Source organism: Exophiala bonariae, assembly GCF_035927105.1.
Source record: "Exophiala bonariae strain CCFEE 5792 chromosome Unknown scaffold_9, whole genome shotgun sequence".
Taxonomy (NCBI): Eukaryota; Fungi; Ascomycota; class Eurotiomycetes; order Chaetothyriales; family Herpotrichiellaceae; genus Exophiala; species Exophiala bonariae.
Genome location: NW_027042484.1, coordinates 334,897 through 354,907, shown reverse-complemented (window position 1 = coordinate 354,907; position 20,011 = coordinate 334,897). Strand labels below are relative to the sequence as shown.

Here is a 20,011-nt window from a genome sequence, read left to right as displayed (position 1 = left end):
CAGGTACCGAAGATACCAGGCCTCTCAGTTGAGAAGCCGGACCGTTGGCATTTTACGTCCTCGAGGCGTAGTATAGACGAAACTTGGGGAGCGGTCAGCAGCTTCTTCATACCGCATGATCAAACTGTCGAGCTAGTAAGCAGACCAAGACAGACATCCGAAGCATAGCAAATTCTGGAATGCAGGAAAGCTACAAAAATTGGCCATGCTCAGCCATGGATTCTAACAAGATGAGAAAGACACCCAGTCGGAAGAGATCCGACATGCAGTGACGGAAGCATGGAAGACTCAGGCTCATGGAGAAAGAGCAGCTATCGTCTACTAAAAGAAAGACCTTCGAGACGAAGGGCTGAGTCTGACAGCCATCTGCATTGATGCATGAATGCATCAAACGTTCACCGCCTTATCGTCACGTGGCAGCAGAACAAACGTTGGGAGGAGCGATTCGTGCTTCAGAGTTGAAATGGAAGGCACGTTGAAGCGAGTAGTGGGTGGGCGGAAGGTGCAGGTGCGCGGGTGGCTGATGGGAGGTGGACACAAGCAGAGAGAGGAAAGAGGTACGGAGTAGCCTGCATGACGTAGCGATCGAATGAGGTACCTTTCTGTTCCATTCTCCCTTTGTTGTCAGTTCCAATCCGTATCTTTTCCCCCACACTTGCACCTGCCATTCCAACACTTCCTTCCAAGCATCCTACCCTGGGAAAAAAGTCATCATCACTTCTTTCTTCCTCTTCAAGTTTTCTTTTTTTCATTCAACTGAAAATCTACAACAATCTTGCTCTTTGCTCGTTCTTGTCAATTCTTTGAACTTGCAACTTTGCTCAACCCTCGCCGCAGTCCTTCACCATGCCTAAAGTAAGTCTCCATCACTCTGCCCCTCGATTGTCTCACCCCAACACCAGCACCACCAGCACCACCACCCGCTTGACCGCCCATTCCAGCAACCGTCACATTCGTGCACTTGAGCTCCAGCTAATCCTCAACCATCAGGTCAAGTACATCCTCCTCGACTGTGACAACACTCTTGTCCTGTCTGAGCGTTTGGCTTTCGAAGCATGTGCGGATCTCACCAACGAGATCCTTGAAAAGAAGGGTCTCTCCGATCGCTACACTGTTGACAGTCTGCTTGAGGACTTTGTTGGTCAGAACTTCCGTGGCATGCTTGTTGGTCTACAAAAGAAGCACAACTTCCAATTGAGCCCTGAAGAGTTGGAGGACTATGTTGCTCAAGAGTTGGGCCGTGTCACCCAGAAGCTCAGCGAGAAAGCTGTTCCTTGCCCTGGCGTCCCAGAGGTCCTCAAGAATCTCAAGGAGCAAGGCTATCCTATGTCTGTTGTCTCCACCTCCGCAAAGCCTCGTGTCGTCGCGTCCCTCATCAAGGCCGACATCCACGGTTACTTCCCAGACGAGCATGTCTACAGCGCTGCCACCTCGCTCAACCCACCTTCCTCAAAGCCCGACCCCAAGATCTACCTCTACGCTTGTGAGCAACTCGGTGTCAAGCCTTCAGAAGCTGTCACTGTCGAAGACAGCAAGAGTGGTGCCACTGCCGCCATGCGTGCCAAGATTCCCTTCATTGGGTACGTCGGTGTCTATGGTATCGAAGAAGGCAAGGAGAAGATGGAACAAATGGCAAAGGTCCTCCGTGAGCAATGCAATGCTGATGAGATCATGTACGACTGGAAGGAGTTCCCCGAACTCTTGAAGAAGATCGAGGCTCGCAACTAGAATTTCACTTGTCTTGCGTGCAATTGTATGGAATGCTGATATGAGACACGACATGATACAAAAGAACAATTACCGATTATTGAGATATGGACCCTACCTCTTATAAGCTCACTCACACACATCAGATGCTGGGATTCCAACGATGCTGGCGAGACGATCCTTAATTCATTTCAGTTCTGGAGATCTCACGGTTCGAAACGATTCGGTTTGATAAAAGGACTAGAATAGAGAAATTCAAGAACGCATTGACACAGTCTAAACTTTATGCATGCCTCGTATGAGCTTCCGCTCTGGATTTACCATGAATGCCGCTGGTGGGTCCAGCACAGTACCACGAAAGGGCAGTACCAGACTTCTCGCAGTCCACATTTGTAGGGGTAGTTCCTTAATGCGATGTTTGATCTCCATTTTGAATCCCCCAGCTTGAACAGCTTGAATCTCTTACTGTGTCGGCTAACTTCCCTATCATCTGCCTCACGACGAATCTCTCTCCTTCATAGTCCATATCAAACCAATAATTCACCGCGATACAGGGTGCTCTTGATCCATCATCCCAAGTCCCACAATCCTGCCTCACGTGATGAAACCAGCCTGACGGTAGGTACAACATCTGTCCTGCTTCAACCTTGACAGTCTGGGGTCTTGCATGTTTATAGTAGGGAAAGACACTATTCAGATATGTTCGCGACAACAATGGGGATATGGGAATCCAAGGGATGCGACCATCTCGTCCCTCCGACTCACCAGACTCATTGTCATCATCAGGAAAAGACGTGGACCTGTCCATTTCAATTCTGAATTCATCATCCTGACCCTGTTTCGCCTTCTCCCGAACAAGTCTCCCAGTCCTCACCATCTTCGAGTGTAAGCACATTTCCTCGACCGGTGCATATAGGGTGAAGGTCTTAGTACCGCGGAGCACGAGGTACAGGTTCTCGTAGGGATCTCGGTGCGTGCTGGTCACGGATCGATCGTCGCCGATCCAGATGTTGGTCGCCTCGGGCTCGCCCAGTATCGGTATGGCGAACGGCAGATTCGAGGGGAGGTCTTCAAGTAGTGGCGTAAGAGGGGTGCTGGTGAGATTACTGTTTTGCGATTGGAGATAGTAGACCGGCGTGCTCGTGGACGGCGTCTCGCTTTCTCGCGTCTTCTCTTCAGCGTATGGCGAAGGCTGCAGTATCTCCAAGAGACTTGAGAGACTCATGTCCGTTGTGGCGGGCTGCACGAAGACTTGTTCCCGTTCCTCTTCGCCTTCACGCTCGCTCTCGTCCTGCTCGCCACCACTCATCCGACCATCCTGGCCGTGACCTCGACGTCGACACGGCAGCCTGTAAAGCGCATCCGCCCGCCCATCCGGCGTCACAGCAACCTCCACCTGACCTGGAACTTTCGCACATAGAGACTGTGCCGTCCATGAGAAAGCCTGGCATGACAGAATCGTCTTCCGTTCGGCATCCGCCAGGTCTGACGCCGCCTTCATGTGGCGTGGAACTTCGGCGTCTTGAGCGTTTCTCCTGCGCACGTTATATACACATGGTCTTCCTCGACTGACTTGCTTGCTGAATTCGACGGCTGTGGGGTATGCATACTCGCAGATCCCGCCTGTATTGTAGTCGTGGTAGTCTTCGATCAGCTGGATCAGAGTAGTCGCTGCAGTGTCATGGTCCATCTTTGGGGACAGATGGAGATATGCACTGACACCCTTTTAAAGGCGTGCTACCAGGCAGTCTCATGAACTAAGTTCTTTCGAGAAGTTTAGCGAATTTTGCCGGGATATGTTGATGTGAGTATCGAGACTAGCTGCAATTTGAGGTGGACAATAGCGGCGGGATTGAGACAACTACCAAGGGGAAAATTAGCGGCCGCTTTCAACATCTGATGCACGTGATGGAAAGCCTGTAATGTGGCTCTACACTCCGCCCTACAATCTATTTTGGAGCCTCAAATTTATAACCCACGAAGCCGTCTCTAGTGTGGTGATGCTATGTTCAGGCCCATGTCTCGTACTATTGAGTGCTGATCAAGTACTGTCGACAGCAATTACCGGGCAGGCAGCATCTTGTTCCCAGCTCAATGCGACCGCGCTATCAAACGACCGTGAATAGCCGGGACAATTCCTTGAGGGTCTGGATAACGGCTGAGCAGAAGATGATCAGTGGATTTCCGATTTTGAATTGTCGCAGTCTATGAAGTCTGCTATCACGAGATGTCAAGTCCTCGCAACATAGTGCGGATCTAGGGCTTGATCTAATCTTTGCACCCCAGCAAAATTATCCGAATGCCAGGATACAATATATCGCACCAGCAAACGACGGCCCGAAAGAGCTTAGGGACTCCCCCATAAGAGTTACCTGCGGAGAAGGCTCACGGGAGCTTGCGACGCCACCTGCGCAATCAGACTGGGACAAGCCTCAACGCTCACCACAAGCCTATCAATGTCGTTGAATATACGAATATTCACTGAGTGTAATGAGTTGCAAGTCAACCTTGCGAATTGCTTTAATGGATCCTTCCTATTCCGGTGCGATAAACCAGGCATATCTTAATCCCAAGCTTCGTGTACTCCATATCTCGCCATAGGATTGCTTAACTGTCTGTATCCGAGGTACTCAAATTGGGAGGCCTGAGTACTAGTTGCTAATTGGTGCCTGAGCATGCTTCTTCGGATTTGTATGTATAAATGCTAGAGCTATCGTCCATTGACATGTCGGAAATCGAGAGCATCCATCGCGGTGGACTTGAAGCGCTGTTGCGAATATCACACTGGCTTTGGGAAGCCACAGTCACCATGGCCAAACATTCTTTACTTCTTCTGTCAACTCTAGCATTGAATACCTACGCTTCAAGCCCTGTATCTCCACTTACAGATGAGCCACTCATAGGATCGGCCTACCTCCCTGCCGCAAACAGTTCATTTTCAGCTTTCGATGATGCCCGAGCGAAGGCGAAAGCATGGATAGATCAAGCCGTCGCCACTGGAGAATCTGAGTATGGCGCAATCGATACTCAAGAGACTTCCTTCTCGGTATCTGTGTTTTCCACTAACAGCAACGAAACACTCTTCACCTACCACTACGAGGCTCCTTTATTGAATGGGTCGTATACCCGTGGTAAACTCACAGACGATACAATCTACCGTACTGGAAGTATCGGAAAGTTGCTTTCGGTTTATCAGTTCCTGGTGGATGTTGGAGACAATGTCTACGTGGATCCTATCACGAAATATATTGTAAGACTCCTTTCTCTCGGATGAGAAATCCTTACTCTCTCTGGATTGCTCATTTCTTCGAATATGCAGCCCGAATTGGCGAATGCGCCTTACGATAATCCGCTAGAGCAAGTGAACTGGAATGAAATCACTCTTGGCTCTCTTGCAGCACAGATGTCCGGTCTTGGTCGCGATTGTGAGGATGTTACCATCTCTCTTGTCCGGTAATGATGCTGATTTTCTACAGTCCGTCTAGCAGACTATGCTGTTGGAAGTATCGGTAGTCCAGATCAGGAGGACTCTGTGGCGCTTGCCATCGAGAATGGGTTCCCGCCACCAATCCTTGCGATTCCTCCTACCTGTGCTTATTACTCATATGAACTTCCCACTTGTGACCGAGCAAGTAGGTCTGTTATTCTAGAGACTTCAAGCCATAGCTGACTTTCGTAATAGCCTACCTCCAGGGATTGATCGAACATCCAGTCGTATTTCCTTCGTACACCAAAGCAGCATACTCGAATATCGCCTATCCCCTTTTAATGATGGCTTACGAGAAGATAACGGGCCGTTCATTCAAAGATGGCTTCGATAGTGTCTACAGAGATCGTATCGGAATGATCTCAGCCTATGCTGATTCCCCACCTAAGGATGTTGATGCGGTTATTCCCTATAATGACACTTACGCAACCTTCACTTTCAGCATTGGACTTCAGTGGCCGTGAGTTGAGCCGTCAAGATCGAAATGCTTGTGCGTTTCACTGACCCTGTTGGAATTTAGTGCCGGCGGGCAATATCTATCTACTCGCGACTACCAACAATGGGGCAGAGCTATCCTTCAAAGTTCTCTGCTGCCAAAAGTCATGACTCGACGATGGCTCAAACCTCAATCTGTCACTGGACAGTGGGCGAGCGATGTTGGTGTAAGTCGGCTGTGTTCTATTCCAACGCTGGGTCTGGACTGACAAAAATACTCTAGGCACCGTGGGAAATCTTCAGACTTCCGATTCCTGTGGATCCCACTCTAAACACGACTCGAATTGTCGACATTTATACAAAGGGCGGTGATGTGGGAGTCTACTCCACTGCGTTCGGACTCGTTCCCGATCATGACATTGGTTTTACTGTTTTGGCAGCAGGAGCAGCACCGAATCCTCAGGTTCAACCACTTAAATCACTGATTGCTGAGCTCTTCGTGCGTGTCCCACCTAGTATGACTTCAAGTCATTCGCAAATTAAAGCTAATAAGAATTCCAGATCAACGCCGCAGAAGCCGCAGCCAAAGAGCAAGCACGAAACGCGTTCACCGGGACTTTTGTGTCAACTGATCCCAACCTGAACTCATCTATTACTTTGGAAGTTGATTCCGGACCTGGTGTGGTTATCACAGAATGGATCAGCAACGGTACTGACTTCAAGAATTCTCCCCTTATAGGCGCTGTTGATGCCCGCCTTTATCCCTCCCACCTGGAACGTGCCGGAGAGAATGGAGCCGTCTGGCAAGGTTTCCGTGGACTGTTCCTTCCTGAGCGTCTGCCCGAGGAAGAAAACTTGTGGCCACAGTACAAGGATACGTGGTATTTCCCGGACAGCCGGATCTACGACAACAGAGCTTCAGACGGCTTCAATGTGGAATTTGATCGCAATGGTATCGTGCAGACGATTGAGTCGCACTCGCTTAGGATCAAACTCAAGCGGGAGTAATTATGAGGCTTGGACGAGTTTGGGTGACTTTAGATGGGAAACTCCAGGATTCACAAGGCTCTAGTCACGAATAATGCCGGAGATGAGTTGCATTCTCGTCAGGGAAACTTTGTTGAATTCTTCAGGGCTAGGTATTTTTGTAGTTGCCACTCCATGGAGAGTTCTTCTTTCATGCAAAACCACCGGTGCCTTTTCCATGAAAGCCTAGGCTTAATTCGATGACCGGAGCCTTAATACCTACTGGTGATGTGAAAGCCACATTCGCTTTCAATGTTCTCCCCAGATACTCGGAGATCCCGCCTAACCAAGAGACGAGTAATTCTGGTACATGAACCCACCAAGACATCCAAGTTCGTCAGTCATCCTTATCCCTCTGTACACTTTCCATCACCTGATTCGGTTACTCTCTGGCTCGCTGCATCTCCTTATGAGCCTCATTGATATTGCCGTCTTTTCGACCATCCTATCTGCAGTATTTCTAAAGGCTTTGAGCCGCCGGCTGGCACTGCATTCGGTACCAGGACCTTCCTTGCACCCCGAATTCTGCTTCAACCTGCGTACCCAAGACTGAAGGTGCAGACTACCAATTCTCAGCAGGAGCATCGCCTGATATCTTGTCAGCTTCTGTATCATCACGTAGAAAACAACATGGTCTTGAACTCACCAACTCCATCGTTGTTCCACGCAGCTGACTTGGCATGAGTATTTTCCCAATTAGCATTTCCACCAGTCGAGTGTCCCCATCCACCACGTTTGCCTGCGACTCCTCTGGTATTGCCAGCGTTGCTGAATCGTCTCTTAGTGGTATTTTCGCCGAGCTCGTCAAAGAAGGAAATTGGATACGCATTTCCCGACAACAACTCGGCCACCGCATAGCGCCAAGCATCCTTGTCCACCCCAAAGTCCTTAATGGCCGTCAAAACCTGAGTGGCAACGATAGCAACACGCTGATTGATGATTCCCGGGTTGATGAAGCCGCCCCTGGCGCAAAGAGCTTTGATTGACTCGCCGTTCGCCAAGCATTGCATGTCCTCCAGGGTGCGAGATGCGCGGAGACGGGCTTCTTCGATCGGAATGTCGTCTCTCCCAAGCGGGACGTAGCGTTCGGCGACCTTTTCGAGGATTTGAGCTCGTAGATCCGGGTTCTTGTCGTCGCAGAATTGAAGTGCCTGGAGTCCGAACTGCGCGATTTGACGGTTCAGGACGGATGCTCGCTGGCCGTCGAATCTGACCATGGCGATGAGCTGCTTGCCGCAGCAGATGTCGATCAGAACGTCTTCAATGAAGGTCATGCGGGCTTTGTACTCGTCCACTTTGGTTGGTTCTTCATTGCTGGGGGGTGCTGTAGAAATGCTCTCGATTTGCTCGTTCTTTGCAGCTTCCGGCTCTTTTGGTGATTCTGGTTGAGACGACATGGTTGGAGGCTGGACGATGAGATGTGATTCTTTCAGATGTGTTTTCGAGGCCTTTGAAGAACTCACTCGAGTTTCGCAGACTGATGATTACCTTTCCAAGTAGTGCCGGTGGGACGGATCTGTTGGAAATGAATGATTAGAACGATGGACACTGAAAAACCAAGGGGCTATGGATTGAATATATTTGTGATAGATACTCACCTCACTATCAGGTAGCTTGATGCAGTCTCAAGTCTTTTTCAATTGTTGTTTGTTTACTGATTCAGTGAACAGAAATAAGAAGGTAAAGCGACGTACAATGAAGATGACGTGTTAAGATCGGTGGGCGACAGCAACATATCTTCTGTAGCCGTGAAGCTCTAGTCTTGTCTAAGACAGACTGTTCCCTGTATTGATCTGGTCTATTGTTTGGAGTGGCAATTGCAAGCTTACTACTCAGTTAGGTCACGGGCACATTGGCAGCAAGGCCTTGTCTGGGTCAACAATTGACGGGGCAAAATTCCAACCGTGCTCATCCCTGAGGAAGCGAACTCCCATGCAGACCTTTGTAGCCAAAACAGAGTATAAACAGATGTCTTTGGAATCCTTGAATGCATGAGACCCGATCTACATATTTCTTTGTCATTGTTCCCCAAGATCGCTAGAACTATTGCGGGCCCGATCTGGGCGGGCAGCCTTGTCAATCTTCGCACTAAACCAGCAGGTGCCTTACGGACGGCAAGCTTCTCTGGCTTACCCTTCTGCTGTGACTGATAGATTCTCATGTAAAGGTGACTTGTGGCGATATGAACTATGTCTGCACAAATTGGAAATGACTGTTTGCCAAACATGCAGAGACCAGGCAAGCAGCCTTCTTTGTGTTATCCCGAGACAAGTTTACCCTTGCAGGAAAGAATGGCGAACTGCTGGTGCACCTAGCCTTTCAGGTCTCAGTCCCTCAACAAACGGCCGGGCTCTTGGAAGAAGCGCTCTTGGAAAACATTACGTGGTAAAATGGACAACTGAGGATTCATTTTGATCACTAGCGCAGCGTTTGAATGACTTCCCCTGACTTCTTGGCGCCAAGGTAGCCTTGTTGAAGGTACTTTATACCTATTTCGGTTTTACTCAAATAAAAATTCTGAGCTCGTACTAGCACGTCTGTATTCGTGATCTAGTAGACCACAACCAAGGATCTGCGGCCCTGGGCAGCCAAAAATAAAGACCGCTGATCCATATCGACCACTTGACGCACCAACACATCCTTCCACATCAAGCCGCCATGTTTGAACTGCGGCTGAAGAAACTGTCGCTATTCGAATAACAAGAACTCTTCTTCTGCAGTTCTCATAGGATTATTTTTCTTCTGGTCCATCAGGATCTTATCAATCTCCTCTCCATTTCCTTCCTTGAATCGACCTGCAATGTTGTGAAGCTGCGTTCTGTCGATTGCCAGACCCTCAAGAATCTTCTCATAGGTGCTGGCAAGCATGCAGACCCGATGGAGTATCTCATCACGTGGGAGGAAAGTATCCTTTTCCACATCCCCGATCGGTGTGCCAGCCAAGATGCGATCCACAAATTTCGTCGTGCCTTTTGCCCTGTGTTGATAATAGTATTCCTCGCTCGGCCAACCGGTCCGTGCAGCATCGCGAATGACAGTTGATTTGCTTGGTGAGACCGTGTCGTAATTCTTGTACTCTTTTGGCGGCGGTGGCCTGGGTTGACGACCCAGAGGACGCGCTGCATTGTCGAAAGAATTCATTGCCACAGGTCGATGTGGAGTTCCAATCTGAACACCCTTGAGACTCCCAATTTCTCTTGTGCCAGCAGCGAGTGTGTTGGAAATGTTTCCGGCCTGTTCATCGAATATGTTGGGTCCAAGTTCTCTCTTCCGCTTTAGGACTCGATTGATAGATGGTAGTTCAGTTTCCGCATTTACTGCTTCTGGTTGAGGGGTCCAATGAGGATCCTCAATCCAGTCGAGGTTCTCTTCTGATGTCTTGTCTGGTGGAGGCATCACCCGGGTACTGTCATTTTTGCTCCAGAAAGGCCTCGCCACGTGGATTATTGCTGGACCATGGTGTGGGATTTTGGTGATTGGCACAGTTTTTGGTAACACTGGAGGCGAATCCACTTGGTCTCTCAGTTCACCTCTTGGAACCCAGCCATATTCGCGGATCAGCCCCTCGATCTCGTCCCTCAAGGTCTCGCGGTCTTCGAGTTGGTCCGCCAGAGAAGGTTGATCTTTGAGCTCAGAGCCAAGATATTTTGGTATGAAGGCTTCCGTGATGATTGGACCTTTCATCTTGTGAACTCTTTCTCGGGCGAGATGGATACTTCGTTTCTGTTTCACAGCTCTGATTGATGAGATGGGGTTCAGTTTGTTCGATGGAGAAAACAATGTTGTCGAATGACAAAGAGATTAGAAAGAGGGAGGGGGATAGATATGATGCTGTAAACAAAATGAAAATAAATGCAGGGTCAGCGCAGGCAGCGTGCTCGGCGAAAATTGATGCCATTGTGACAGTACGCTTCACTGTGCGACCATCACTCCGGGCCAAGTGCAGTTCAGATGCGCATGTCAGACAAACCTCTGTATAGGGTGAAGCGATTGTGTCTGCCATATAAGGCAGGGTCGGAGTGAATGAATTCCTCAAGGGGCTCCGTGATACAGTCTACTGTTCCCAATGTTAGCAATATTCACTCCACCGGTAATACCGAGTCAGAGTAGTGTCGTAGTACTTTTTGGCACAGTGAGGACATGAAGTAAGCTGCCGCTAGTGATCCATGAGCACCAGATTGGTGGCATTGACATGACTTGACACTTCGCTCAAGCAGTCAAAAATTCTGAGATGGCCCACTAGATCGACATTCTACAAGCTTAGACGAGGAGGTTGTGATGATTGTTCAATTGGCCATTACTAAGTACTCTGGGTGTGTTTCGGAGCGTTCAGTAGTACTGAAGGCCTGTCAGAGCTCGAATACACGTGAACATCCCTTCCCTTGTAGCTATGAATCGGTCCTGCTGGGATGACGTTCTCTGCATAGCCAACTGTCAATCCTTTTGTCTTCCAACTTCCTGTTCGGGATGCTGAATTTCATTCACCCCATTGAACACTAGGATCTGCTATTGTTGAGAAAGTGTAGCTCAATAAAGAAAGAAGTTTCCGTACAAAGGATTGCTTGTGTCGTCTCATCTCGAACACGAAGCCGGCAAGTTCCCACACCTCATTTTGAATCCCGCAGTTCACGTCAGTCATTTAAAGCTGAGCTGATTGGAAGAAAAATTGAGTAGGTCCCAAGGTTGGATCTGCACTGTACAGCCACTCTTCGAAGCGCAAAACTCCTTGAGGGCTTTCATGGGCATTTCTCAGTCCGACCCACCATTCTGACTCGAGTGGACCAAGATCACTGTACTCTCCACGCTGCTCATAGTAGTCCAGCATCCATTCCAGCATCTGGGTGCGCATCAGAGTGTAGTTCGGCCGAATGCGTGTGCTAGCTGGGCTTTCAGATCCCTTGTTGAGTATATCCGCCTCACGCTGAGCCAGTTTTCTTGCTGCAACCTTCGCCAGTGCAAGAGCTGCGCCGAGAGTACTATATCCCAATCGAAGGAGCTCACTCATGTATGCCAATCGAAGGCGTCTTGGAGATCCCAGTGGATTGGCCTCAATCAAAAAACGGACACGGCATTCTTGAGCAATAGCGGCGTGTTCGGATCGTTGTTTTTCCTGCTCTTTGACCCATTTGCGAGCGTAGGCGGGATCGATTCGGACTTTGAGATCTGGTTGGAGATCAATAGGTGCGAGCTGACTGAGGATAATGTCGTTTGAGTCGTCTAGGCTTTCAATGAAAAAGATAAGGCAGTAAACTACCTGTTCCCACAGCAAATCGTACCGTGACGCAACATCCGTCAAGTTACCGTTTCTTTCGATGATACCCTTGATCATTTCTCTAACAACGGATGTGGTGATGTGTGTCATTGTCGGACACCCTCTCCAGAAGAAGCCGTTGGGGAGATCAGCGGCAGATCTTGCTAGAGAGCTGTGGAAGTGCTCCATCATGGCCAGAATGAGCTCAGATCTCCATGCAGAGTCTTGCCTAGAGGTAGCCATTGCATCGACCATTCGAGATTTGAAGATGCTCTTGGGTGGAAAGTATTTCGAGGTTTCTTGGGCAAAAATCGAGCTGGCGGTTAGGACAGGAATGAAAGAATTAACCGATATCTCAAGAGACTTGATCGGCGAGTCCGCGTCCGAAAGAAGTGGTCGACGTAGCTTTGGATCGAGGGGTCAATGACTAGGGTTTCGGCGGTGGTAAGCACGTCACTAGGCAATACTGGTGGTAAAATTAGATGAGGTAAGGCGTTGTAACTTACACTTCTCGTTGAAATGAACAATGCACTTCTGAACGGCCTCAGGGTAAGCATCGAGTAGTAGTAAGATCCTCAGTGCTTGCTGGCTTGATGAGATGAGTGTTGATGCTAGGTGCACTACACTCGAGGAACCAAAAGGACGCTAGTAGAGACAGGCAGCAGACTGGGGTTTCTAGGTCATGGACAGATCTACAAAGATCTCACTGTTGATTTTCTTTCTTTTCGGTCTTCTGCATGATTAGTAGTTGATGTATTGTGTCTATATATCGTCAGTGGAGCTCATTGAGGTCCGATAAATAGATGAGGTTCCCATACCAGGCTTTATACCCGATTCCTCCTCACCCTGCATGTGTTTACACTACTTCACAACGCATCACACAGCGGTGGAAGACAAGCAAAACTATGGCACAAGGAAACAGAGCAAGCCAACAGAGGTCTTTGTTCACGACTTTGTTGATAGCTACATGGTGATTCGGGAGGCGGGACAGGCATTATTCATAGTTCACGCAGTCCTACGGGCATCAAAAAGCATGTTTTGGGCTGAAAATCTCCAGTATCATTCTAGTTCATTGACGAATTCCTGTTTTCTGCACTGAGTACATGCCAGCGACGTTATCTCTGACTTTCCCTGCCCCTATTCCAACGCTCTTGTAGACGAAACAAGGCTGCAGACCCGCATTGCCGAGGCTTGTCTTACCTGCTTTCCATCGCGTGATTGGCCGTACTTCATCGGAATTCTCCATTCTGTTTGCCTTGATGGCGAGCGTAGTTGGCAATTCGTTTGACCATTTCTCCCAGGCCAATGTTGTACTTCATGCATGCTGTGAACGGCTCCATGCCTCTGTACAAGTCTTCGATCATTGCTTTGGTGCGTATTTCATGCTTGAGGGCGGCGACGTCGATCATTTCCCAGCCATCCTCCTTCGCCTCCTTTATTTCAGCACGGATTTCGGCCCTGGAGGGCTTTTGTGTGGTTGATGAGAAAGACATTTCGGTGGAAATTGTAGTGAATTGTGTAGGGATCGAGGTTGGAGTGTTTCTGGAGGGCGGTCTCTCGTTCTACAACGACCTTGTCAGCTCATCAACAGGCAATTCGATCAGCTGTACACACGCTGTGGGATTTTGTGGGTGGTTGTGGAGGAGGAGGAAATGGCGTCGTGACTGAGGGAGTAGGAAGGAACATATACGACGTGGCTTTTGCACTTTATATTCACTACAATAATGACACAGGCTTAGCGCCGCAAGACGTTAATGATGCCGGCCTCCTGAATACTAAGAAACAAAACACCCATGGCGAGTAGTGAAGTCTCACTAGATATGCGCATCGTTTTGCACAGGAGCGGTCACCAGCGTGCCAAACTGAAGGAGATTGTGGGCAGATAGTAGCTTGTCTTTTTCTCTCCAAAATTATGCCGAGGGCAACAAATGTCAAAGGAGATGGCGCTATTGTATGCACCGGCGTACCTTTGTCCTAAATACTGTTGGACCTCAATTGGAGTACTCTGAGATGAAGGTTTCTCAAGATTTAAAAGCAGAGATAAACATGTTCGGAATGTCACGTATGCCCTTTCCATGTGTGGACCAGGCCCGTGTAGGATATGGAGTCCTTCCAAACCACGGATCATCAGCGGTCTCATTGAGTCCGGCGTACTCCCTTTGTCCAAGGTTCAAGGGACTAGGCGATCCAGAACCATATCTTCTCTAGGAAGTTCCTAGGCCTGACCTCTGGCCAGGTTCCCTCTAACCTGTCAATCTCGGCCTTTCCAGACCAAAGATCCATCTCACTGAGCTTCACGATTTTCGTGCGTTTGACAAACTTATATCCTAAGAACAGGGCTGCGAATATTGGTATGTCAATGTATGGCGGTATGAAAGTCTTTGCGGAGAACCGTCCTGGGAAGAAGGCATCGAACCCATTGAAGAATGCGACAATCGTACAGAAACAGACCGCAAAGTATGCCAGGAAAGGCTGCAGAGGCGACTTGTACGGCAGTGTTGAGCGAGAGATGCCGTTATGTTTCAATCCATAGTAGAATCGCAGATACGTGATGCATACACTTGCCCAAACAATGAGCGTGGAGACCGCGGACAGGTTTGATATCCAGAAGAAGACCTCCGCCGAGTTTTCGCTGACATTGAGATATACCAACAGGCTGAGCAGCGTGGTGGCTCCGACGCATGCATATGGCACACCAAATTTCTCATAGCGAAGGAATGCAGGCGCTCGGTGATCAAGGGCTGTTGCGTAGAGAACACGGGTGGATGCATAGAAAAATGCGTTTCCCGCGGACCAGGCTGATGACAGGATGACTGCATTGATGATGCTAGGCAGGGCTGGAATGCCACCGTTGGTGATGGCGATGACAAACGGGCTTGCTGCAGCGCCGGGAGCCGAGCTGCTGATTGCGTTCAACAGACGGGGATCTTCAGCGGAAACACACATACTGACGAGAAAGATGGCTAGGACGTAGAAAATAGCGATACGCCAAAAGACTCTCCGCACAGCTTTTGGAATATTTCGTCGAGGGTTCTCGGCCTCACCAGCAGCGACGACTACCATCTCGCTGCCACCATAGGAGAATGTCGCTTGGATGAAAACTTTCCAGAAGGCAAGGAAACGGCCAAGGCTTCCTTCTTTTAGGTACTCAAGCATCGGGCCAGGATCATCCCAGTACCTGAAGCCGATGCGATCGTGATTAGGAGCTCCGCCGAGAGTGATGATAAACATGAGCAGGATCAGGCCAACGATAGTAGTCAACTTGACTGTTCCGAAAATAAACTCTGCCTCCCCATAGATTCGTACGGGGAACAAATTGACCACGACCATTGGGATAAACAAAATAGTGATCCACGCAGCGTTTGGGACAGAGTTTGGCCAATATGAGATCACCACAGCGCTTGCAGAGATCTCGATTGGAACACCAATGGCAAATTGGTACCAGTAATTCCAACCGAGGGTGAACCCAAGTGCCGGGTCGACAAAGCGTGCGGCAAAGACAGGAACTGCTCCAGGGAGTGGCAGGTAAGTTGCCATCTCACCAAGGCTGTTGATTACCGCATAAAGATTGAATCCAGTGATCAGATATGCGAGGAAGGTCGACAGTGGACCCGCCAAAGAGAGTGCCTGGCCACTCCCTACGAAAAGGCCAGTGCCTATTGCTCCGGAGAGCGCAAGGAATTGAACATGTCTCGACTTCAGTCTGCGATCAAGTGTGCCGACATTTCGCTGTTCGTGTTCGTTCTGGAGATTCTTGAGGTCTTCGTCTTGTGCGTCGACAGTGGCATCATTGTCTTTGCCATGTTCGATATCTTTGGATTCGTGCTCCATGGTAATTCAGTGGAATGACCGAGTACTTTCGCAGTTACTCAGGTCATTTGAGATGTGATGACTTCTCACAATCGAGCACTGAAAGCTGCAATAGCATGAGCCTTAGAGGTCAGAAACAAGAAGATCCTCGTCAGTTTCAGGATGTAGATGATACGGAAATCGCCGCCTATGATATAGCCTTTGATCGTCATTCCCCACGAAGTTGATGTTACTCTGTCTCAAAGGGGGTTACACAAGTGTTGATCATTTCCAAAGTCGGATTATTGATATCGGTCCAACATTGGAAGGATTGGGGGTCGAGATGTAACCCTCGGCTTGGTGGTTGCACCATATTTGCGGCCAAAGCTGTTCATAAAGCTCTCCTTCTGCAAATCTAAACAGAAGGACCTATTCGAGTGTTTCGAGGATGAATGTGCTTTTCGTGCCACGAAGTACTTTCAGTGGGATATGGGCTTCGGCCCCACAGAATTGGAATTCCAATCAATAAGTTATGGGTAACTACTCTCTGGCCTCATAGGACATATCATTGCTTGCTTATGTCGCGTTCCGCACCAAGCGCCAACAATATGACATGAACTATTAACAAGTACTATCAGCTTTCAAAGCAAGAAAACTTACATACATGATCAAGCATTAAATCTCATTGAGGTTTCAACGCTTGCTCGAAGGTGGAGTAGAGGAGACATCAGAAGTTCGTTGTTCGGGATCAATGAGGTGTGATCTCGAAAGAAATCGTGCAACGACTGTAAACATGTGCCTCTAAATCCCCAGCGGTCACACTCCCCATTCGGCAGGAATACTGTCATCCATCACAATGGTCTGCCAAAAAGCTAAGTTTTGAGCCTGGTAAATGAACATCTCTTTGCAAATGGCTGCTCCAGCCGACCTATGCCTCCACGCCACAGCCCATGGCGCCTCAACTTGTATACATTGATCGCGCATACGGTTCTCATCATGTGTCAATGCTGGCAACCGGTATGTCTCCTGTCGATCACGCGCAAGACTTCGTTGCGCAGTGCACCCGACCGAATACATCACAGCGAGCCAGAGCAGCTTGAATGGTTCTGGCGACGTGGACAAGCTTTTGGGACGTATCTCAGAGAAACAGCCTGCCACAAAGCGTTCAACACCCATGGCTCTTGAACGTTGTTGCCATATAAGTAATTATAAGGAAGGCCGATGAAGGGGCATGATGATGGTGTGGATGGCATCGGTCTTATACCACTGCTGGCCTCTCTTTATCATTGAGGCCCAGCTATCTGATCCGAATGATATTCGGCGTCCAACGCTCTCGAATCATCTCGCCGAGTCTCACTTCCGAAGACCGGTGGCCGAGGAAGCCAGGGGAGGCCGACTTCACGTGATTTTCCGAGCATGCTTTTCCGATCACCACACAAACCTTAAGGCAGGGCAGGGCGTCAAGGGATGCGAGGTGGGTCTTCGTACATCTAACCCGGGGCAAGATCAGTAGATGTCGCATTCTTGCTCTTGAGATATGCCGTAGACAGTATTCGCCAAGGGCATCGCATCATGATCCTTAAAAGCGATCTGAAAGTACTGGTGCGCTGCCTGTACCGATTTGGAGGACTGCGGCAATTGTTCAAGGGCTTTGAGCAAAGTGGACGAGAGGTAAGAGTAAGCTTCGTACTTGATCTTGCCCTGTTGGTACTCGCGATAAACGACTTTATTCATCAATCGTACTGAAGCCACAACGTGGTGAGGATAGGGGTCGACAGCGACGAAGGAGGTAGTGATGGATCGGCCAGGTGCTGCTGGAAATGCGGCACCTTGTTCTGTGAAGGGCTCGTACACCGTATACTGGCTTTCGAGACCGAATTTGAGGGCGTTGAATGCTTCGTGTTCTGCATCAAGTCTTGTCTCCGTGAGCTCGGAAAGTAGGTCGCTTCGCTCCGCGGCCTCGACGGCATCAACCAAGATTAAAATTCCAAGATAATAGTGCAACATCGTCTCATACCAGTTTATTCTTGCGAGTTGTCCAAGAAAGGGAAGTCTCCTCTCACAATCTCTCATCAGTGGACGTATTGTGACCTTGAACATGTCAATTCCTTCCATGAGTGACGTCCAGGCTTGATTGACCATTTCCTCCTCCACCCCCTCACGAAGAGCTTCTTTCAACACTGCGATATTCTTCCACACGTAGAGTTTGCACGCAGCAGCAGCCGAGATAACCTGACAGGCGGAATCGTCGGTCATTTCGAAACCGTTCGTCCGCCATTCTTCAGTTCTGCTGTGGAAAGAACCAGCGAGCCACATTTTTACCAAACGCCAAGCAGGTTCGGAGGTAAATCCATTTAGCCCTGCCGTAAGGGAGGACCTGAAGTTGAGCGTTAACGATCCGGAAGTATCAAACATCAATGCACACCAGTAAGCCCTGCTCTCGAAAGCAAGATATTCTTGTGTCAAGGTAGGTCCAGGAGTCGGGGCCACCAATGTATCCGAACCAGGTGAGACCTTCGCTCCATTGAATTGACAATTCTTCTGTCTTTCTCTCAACCTCTGTACCTGTTGAAGTGCAGTTTGCACACAGATCTGGCCCGTCAGACCTTCCAATTCTTCGTCATCTGAGATCCCATTCGGTATTGGTGTTAATCCAAAGAGGAATAATGTCATTACTGAGCGATATGAAACTTGATTGATAGCCCTTAGCATATCTTTCCGGGACGCGCGCCAAATTTCTCTGATTTCCTCATCGTAGTCTCTTCCAAACGAATTCTCTTGCGGAATCAGGGGAAGCCATCTCGCAGAGAATGCTCGTATGGCACGACGTAGAATCTGGTCAATTTGATAGTCCTGGGCTTGCTTCTGTGCGGGTAAGTCGCTTAGATAACCAGGAGTACTAGACTCCCATTCTTCACTCATATATGCATCAAGCTCTGTGAATAGTCTTGTAGGTCGTACAACGACCTCACTGGATGGGTCGTTAAGGAAGGGACAACAATGCTTGCCCAGCCAAAGTCCCACGATAGATTCGAAGCAGTTCTCGAAAATCTCTTCAAGCCAAAGATCGGTTGTGGTCCTTGTCGAGCCAGGGGATGAATGGACGAGAGATCCGCAACCAATCTCTTTCTTCATAGTAGCTGGTTCACGGAATGTGCTGTGAACTGTGAGCAAAAATGGAGTGAGTCGAGTTCGGAGGACTTCAATCACCTCAGCCCTCTGGGGACGCTGGTATAGCTCTCGGCAAGCCTGGCGATGGTCTCGCAGCCATGAATACTACTCGAGGTCTCGGGAGAATCGTTTGAAAGAATCGATTCCACAGTTGTGGTAGACATCGACCGAGAATCCCGACGTTGCTTTGAAGGTGTCTTTTTGACGTTGTTGATCCACTGCTCAATACTTCATTTCAGCCATCCGTCAGGTGAGACCTAAGCTAGCCTTCGCATCATACCTCAAAAGTACACCGACGCTTTCTCCGTGTACATCTGGAACATGATCCTGTCCAAGTCGTCTTCCCAGGCTGATGTCCAACTCGGACAGCGTCACAAGCAACCCGTGAATTGCGACAGGCATCACAACTGGAAAATTGCGTCCGCTTAGGACCGGCCATTTCTGGCATTGTTGTCGGCATTTCGTATGTGTAGATAACGTTTTACTTGGTAGGACAAGTTCCCCAGAGTATGAAAGACGCGAAAAGGAGGAAGTGCACTTGTTTTACAAGCAAAGAGATCAATAATGTCTAGGCAGGCCGGAGTGGTGGGGTCGTCGTTGCTAGCCAAAGCCTCTTTTGTGGAAGCGAGGCAATGCTGGAGAATTGGTGGCACCCAATTGAAAGGAGCCCCTGCCGCGAACGCCCCGAGCTCAGCAGAGAAGGCCCAAAGGAACCCTGCGTCGGTACGATGATATCAAAGCTGCACGGCTCAATCGGGGGGAATAGGCGGACTTAGGCAGTAATACGTTCACTAATGGTCCCATCCCAGGCTGTAATTTGTTCGACTTGTTCGTGGATCGTCGGCATTTATTGGCCCTCCGCACTTGAGGGTGTCAATCACCTCCGAGGTCCTCCGTCCTGCATATCATAACTGGGGTAGTAGGAGGACTACTGGGCCGATGGTTTGCTTGGTCGGCTTCGAACAACGACTATTTTATTTGCAGCTTGGCTCTTTGGGCAAGGTCCATTGCAGTGGAGCATGGCGTTGTCGATAGAGTCCTGTAGAGAAGATCGAAGATTAAAGCCAGAATCGGGCAGGGTGCCAGATGTGCGCAAGGCTTGGCTTGAGGACCCTGGGTTTGTACTTCACACAAGGCCTGACAGT

The 20,011-nt window shown here is 49.2% G+C and overlaps 9 protein-coding genes across 9 annotated transcripts; 2 read left to right on the top strand and 7 right to left on the bottom strand.

The window, feature by feature from the left end:
- Positions 1-846: 846 nt before the first annotated feature.
- Positions 847-1,728, top strand: LTR84_012963 (uncharacterized protein; the record flags this gene model as incomplete). The annotated part of the gene is made up of 2 exons (XM_064856469.1): positions 847-855; positions 991-1,728. The coding sequence occupies 2 exons, from the start codon at positions 847-849 to the stop codon at positions 1,726-1,728; spliced, it is 747 nt and encodes a 248-aa protein (XP_064707645.1).
- A 385-nt stretch (positions 1,729-2,113) lies between these two features.
- LTR84_012962 (uncharacterized protein) lies at positions 2,114-3,397 on the bottom strand (the record flags this gene model as incomplete). Its single annotated transcript, XM_064856468.1, has 1 exon — positions 2,114-3,397. One exon carries the CDS (start codon positions 3,395-3,397, stop codon positions 2,114-2,116), a length of 1,284 nt encoding a protein of 427 aa, XP_064707644.1.
- A 1,119-nt stretch (positions 3,398-4,516) lies between these two features.
- LTR84_012961 (uncharacterized protein) lies at positions 4,517-6,637 on the top strand (the record flags this gene model as incomplete). Its single annotated transcript, XM_064856467.1, has 7 exons — positions 4,517-4,957; positions 5,027-5,132; positions 5,184-5,339; positions 5,390-5,654; positions 5,715-5,856; positions 5,913-6,128; positions 6,191-6,637. 7 exons carry the CDS (start codon positions 4,517-4,519, stop codon positions 6,635-6,637), a joined length of 1,773 nt encoding a protein of 590 aa, XP_064707643.1.
- Positions 6,638-7,217: 580 nt separating this feature from the next.
- LTR84_012960 (uncharacterized protein) lies at positions 7,218-8,052 on the bottom strand (the record flags this gene model as incomplete). The annotated part of the gene is made up of 2 exons (XM_064856466.1): positions 7,218-7,243; positions 7,302-8,052. 2 exons carry the CDS (start codon positions 8,050-8,052, stop codon positions 7,218-7,220), a joined length of 777 nt encoding a protein of 258 aa, XP_064707642.1.
- Positions 8,053-9,343: 1,291 nt separating this feature from the next.
- Positions 9,344-10,339, bottom strand: LTR84_012959 (uncharacterized protein; the record flags this gene model as incomplete). The annotated part of the gene is made up of 1 exon (XM_064856465.1): positions 9,344-10,339. One exon carries the CDS (start codon positions 10,337-10,339, stop codon positions 9,344-9,346), a length of 996 nt encoding a protein of 331 aa, XP_064707641.1.
- A 955-nt stretch (positions 10,340-11,294) lies between these two features.
- LTR84_012958 (uncharacterized protein) lies at positions 11,295-12,758 on the bottom strand (the record flags this gene model as incomplete). The annotated part of the gene is made up of 2 exons (XM_064856464.1): positions 11,295-12,205; positions 12,752-12,758. The coding sequence occupies 2 exons, from the start codon at positions 12,756-12,758 to the stop codon at positions 11,295-11,297; spliced, it is 918 nt and encodes a 305-aa protein (XP_064707640.1).
- Positions 12,759-13,135: 377 nt separating this feature from the next.
- On the bottom strand, positions 13,136-13,399 carry LTR84_012957 (uncharacterized protein; the record flags this gene model as incomplete). Its single annotated transcript, XM_064856463.1, has 1 exon — positions 13,136-13,399. The coding sequence occupies one exon, from the start codon at positions 13,397-13,399 to the stop codon at positions 13,136-13,138; it is 264 nt and encodes an 87-aa protein (XP_064707639.1).
- A 685-nt stretch (positions 13,400-14,084) lies between these two features.
- Positions 14,085-15,737, bottom strand: LTR84_012956 (uncharacterized protein; the record flags this gene model as incomplete). The annotated part of the gene is made up of 1 exon (XM_064856462.1): positions 14,085-15,737. One exon carries the CDS (start codon positions 15,735-15,737, stop codon positions 14,085-14,087), a length of 1,653 nt encoding a protein of 550 aa, XP_064707638.1.
- A 1,464-nt stretch (positions 15,738-17,201) lies between these two features.
- LTR84_012955 (uncharacterized protein) lies at positions 17,202-18,830 on the bottom strand (the record flags this gene model as incomplete). Its single annotated transcript, XM_064856461.1, has 1 exon — positions 17,202-18,830. The coding sequence occupies one exon, from the start codon at positions 18,828-18,830 to the stop codon at positions 17,202-17,204; it is 1,629 nt and encodes a 542-aa protein (XP_064707637.1).
- Between the last annotated feature and the right edge of the window lie 1,181 nt (positions 18,831-20,011).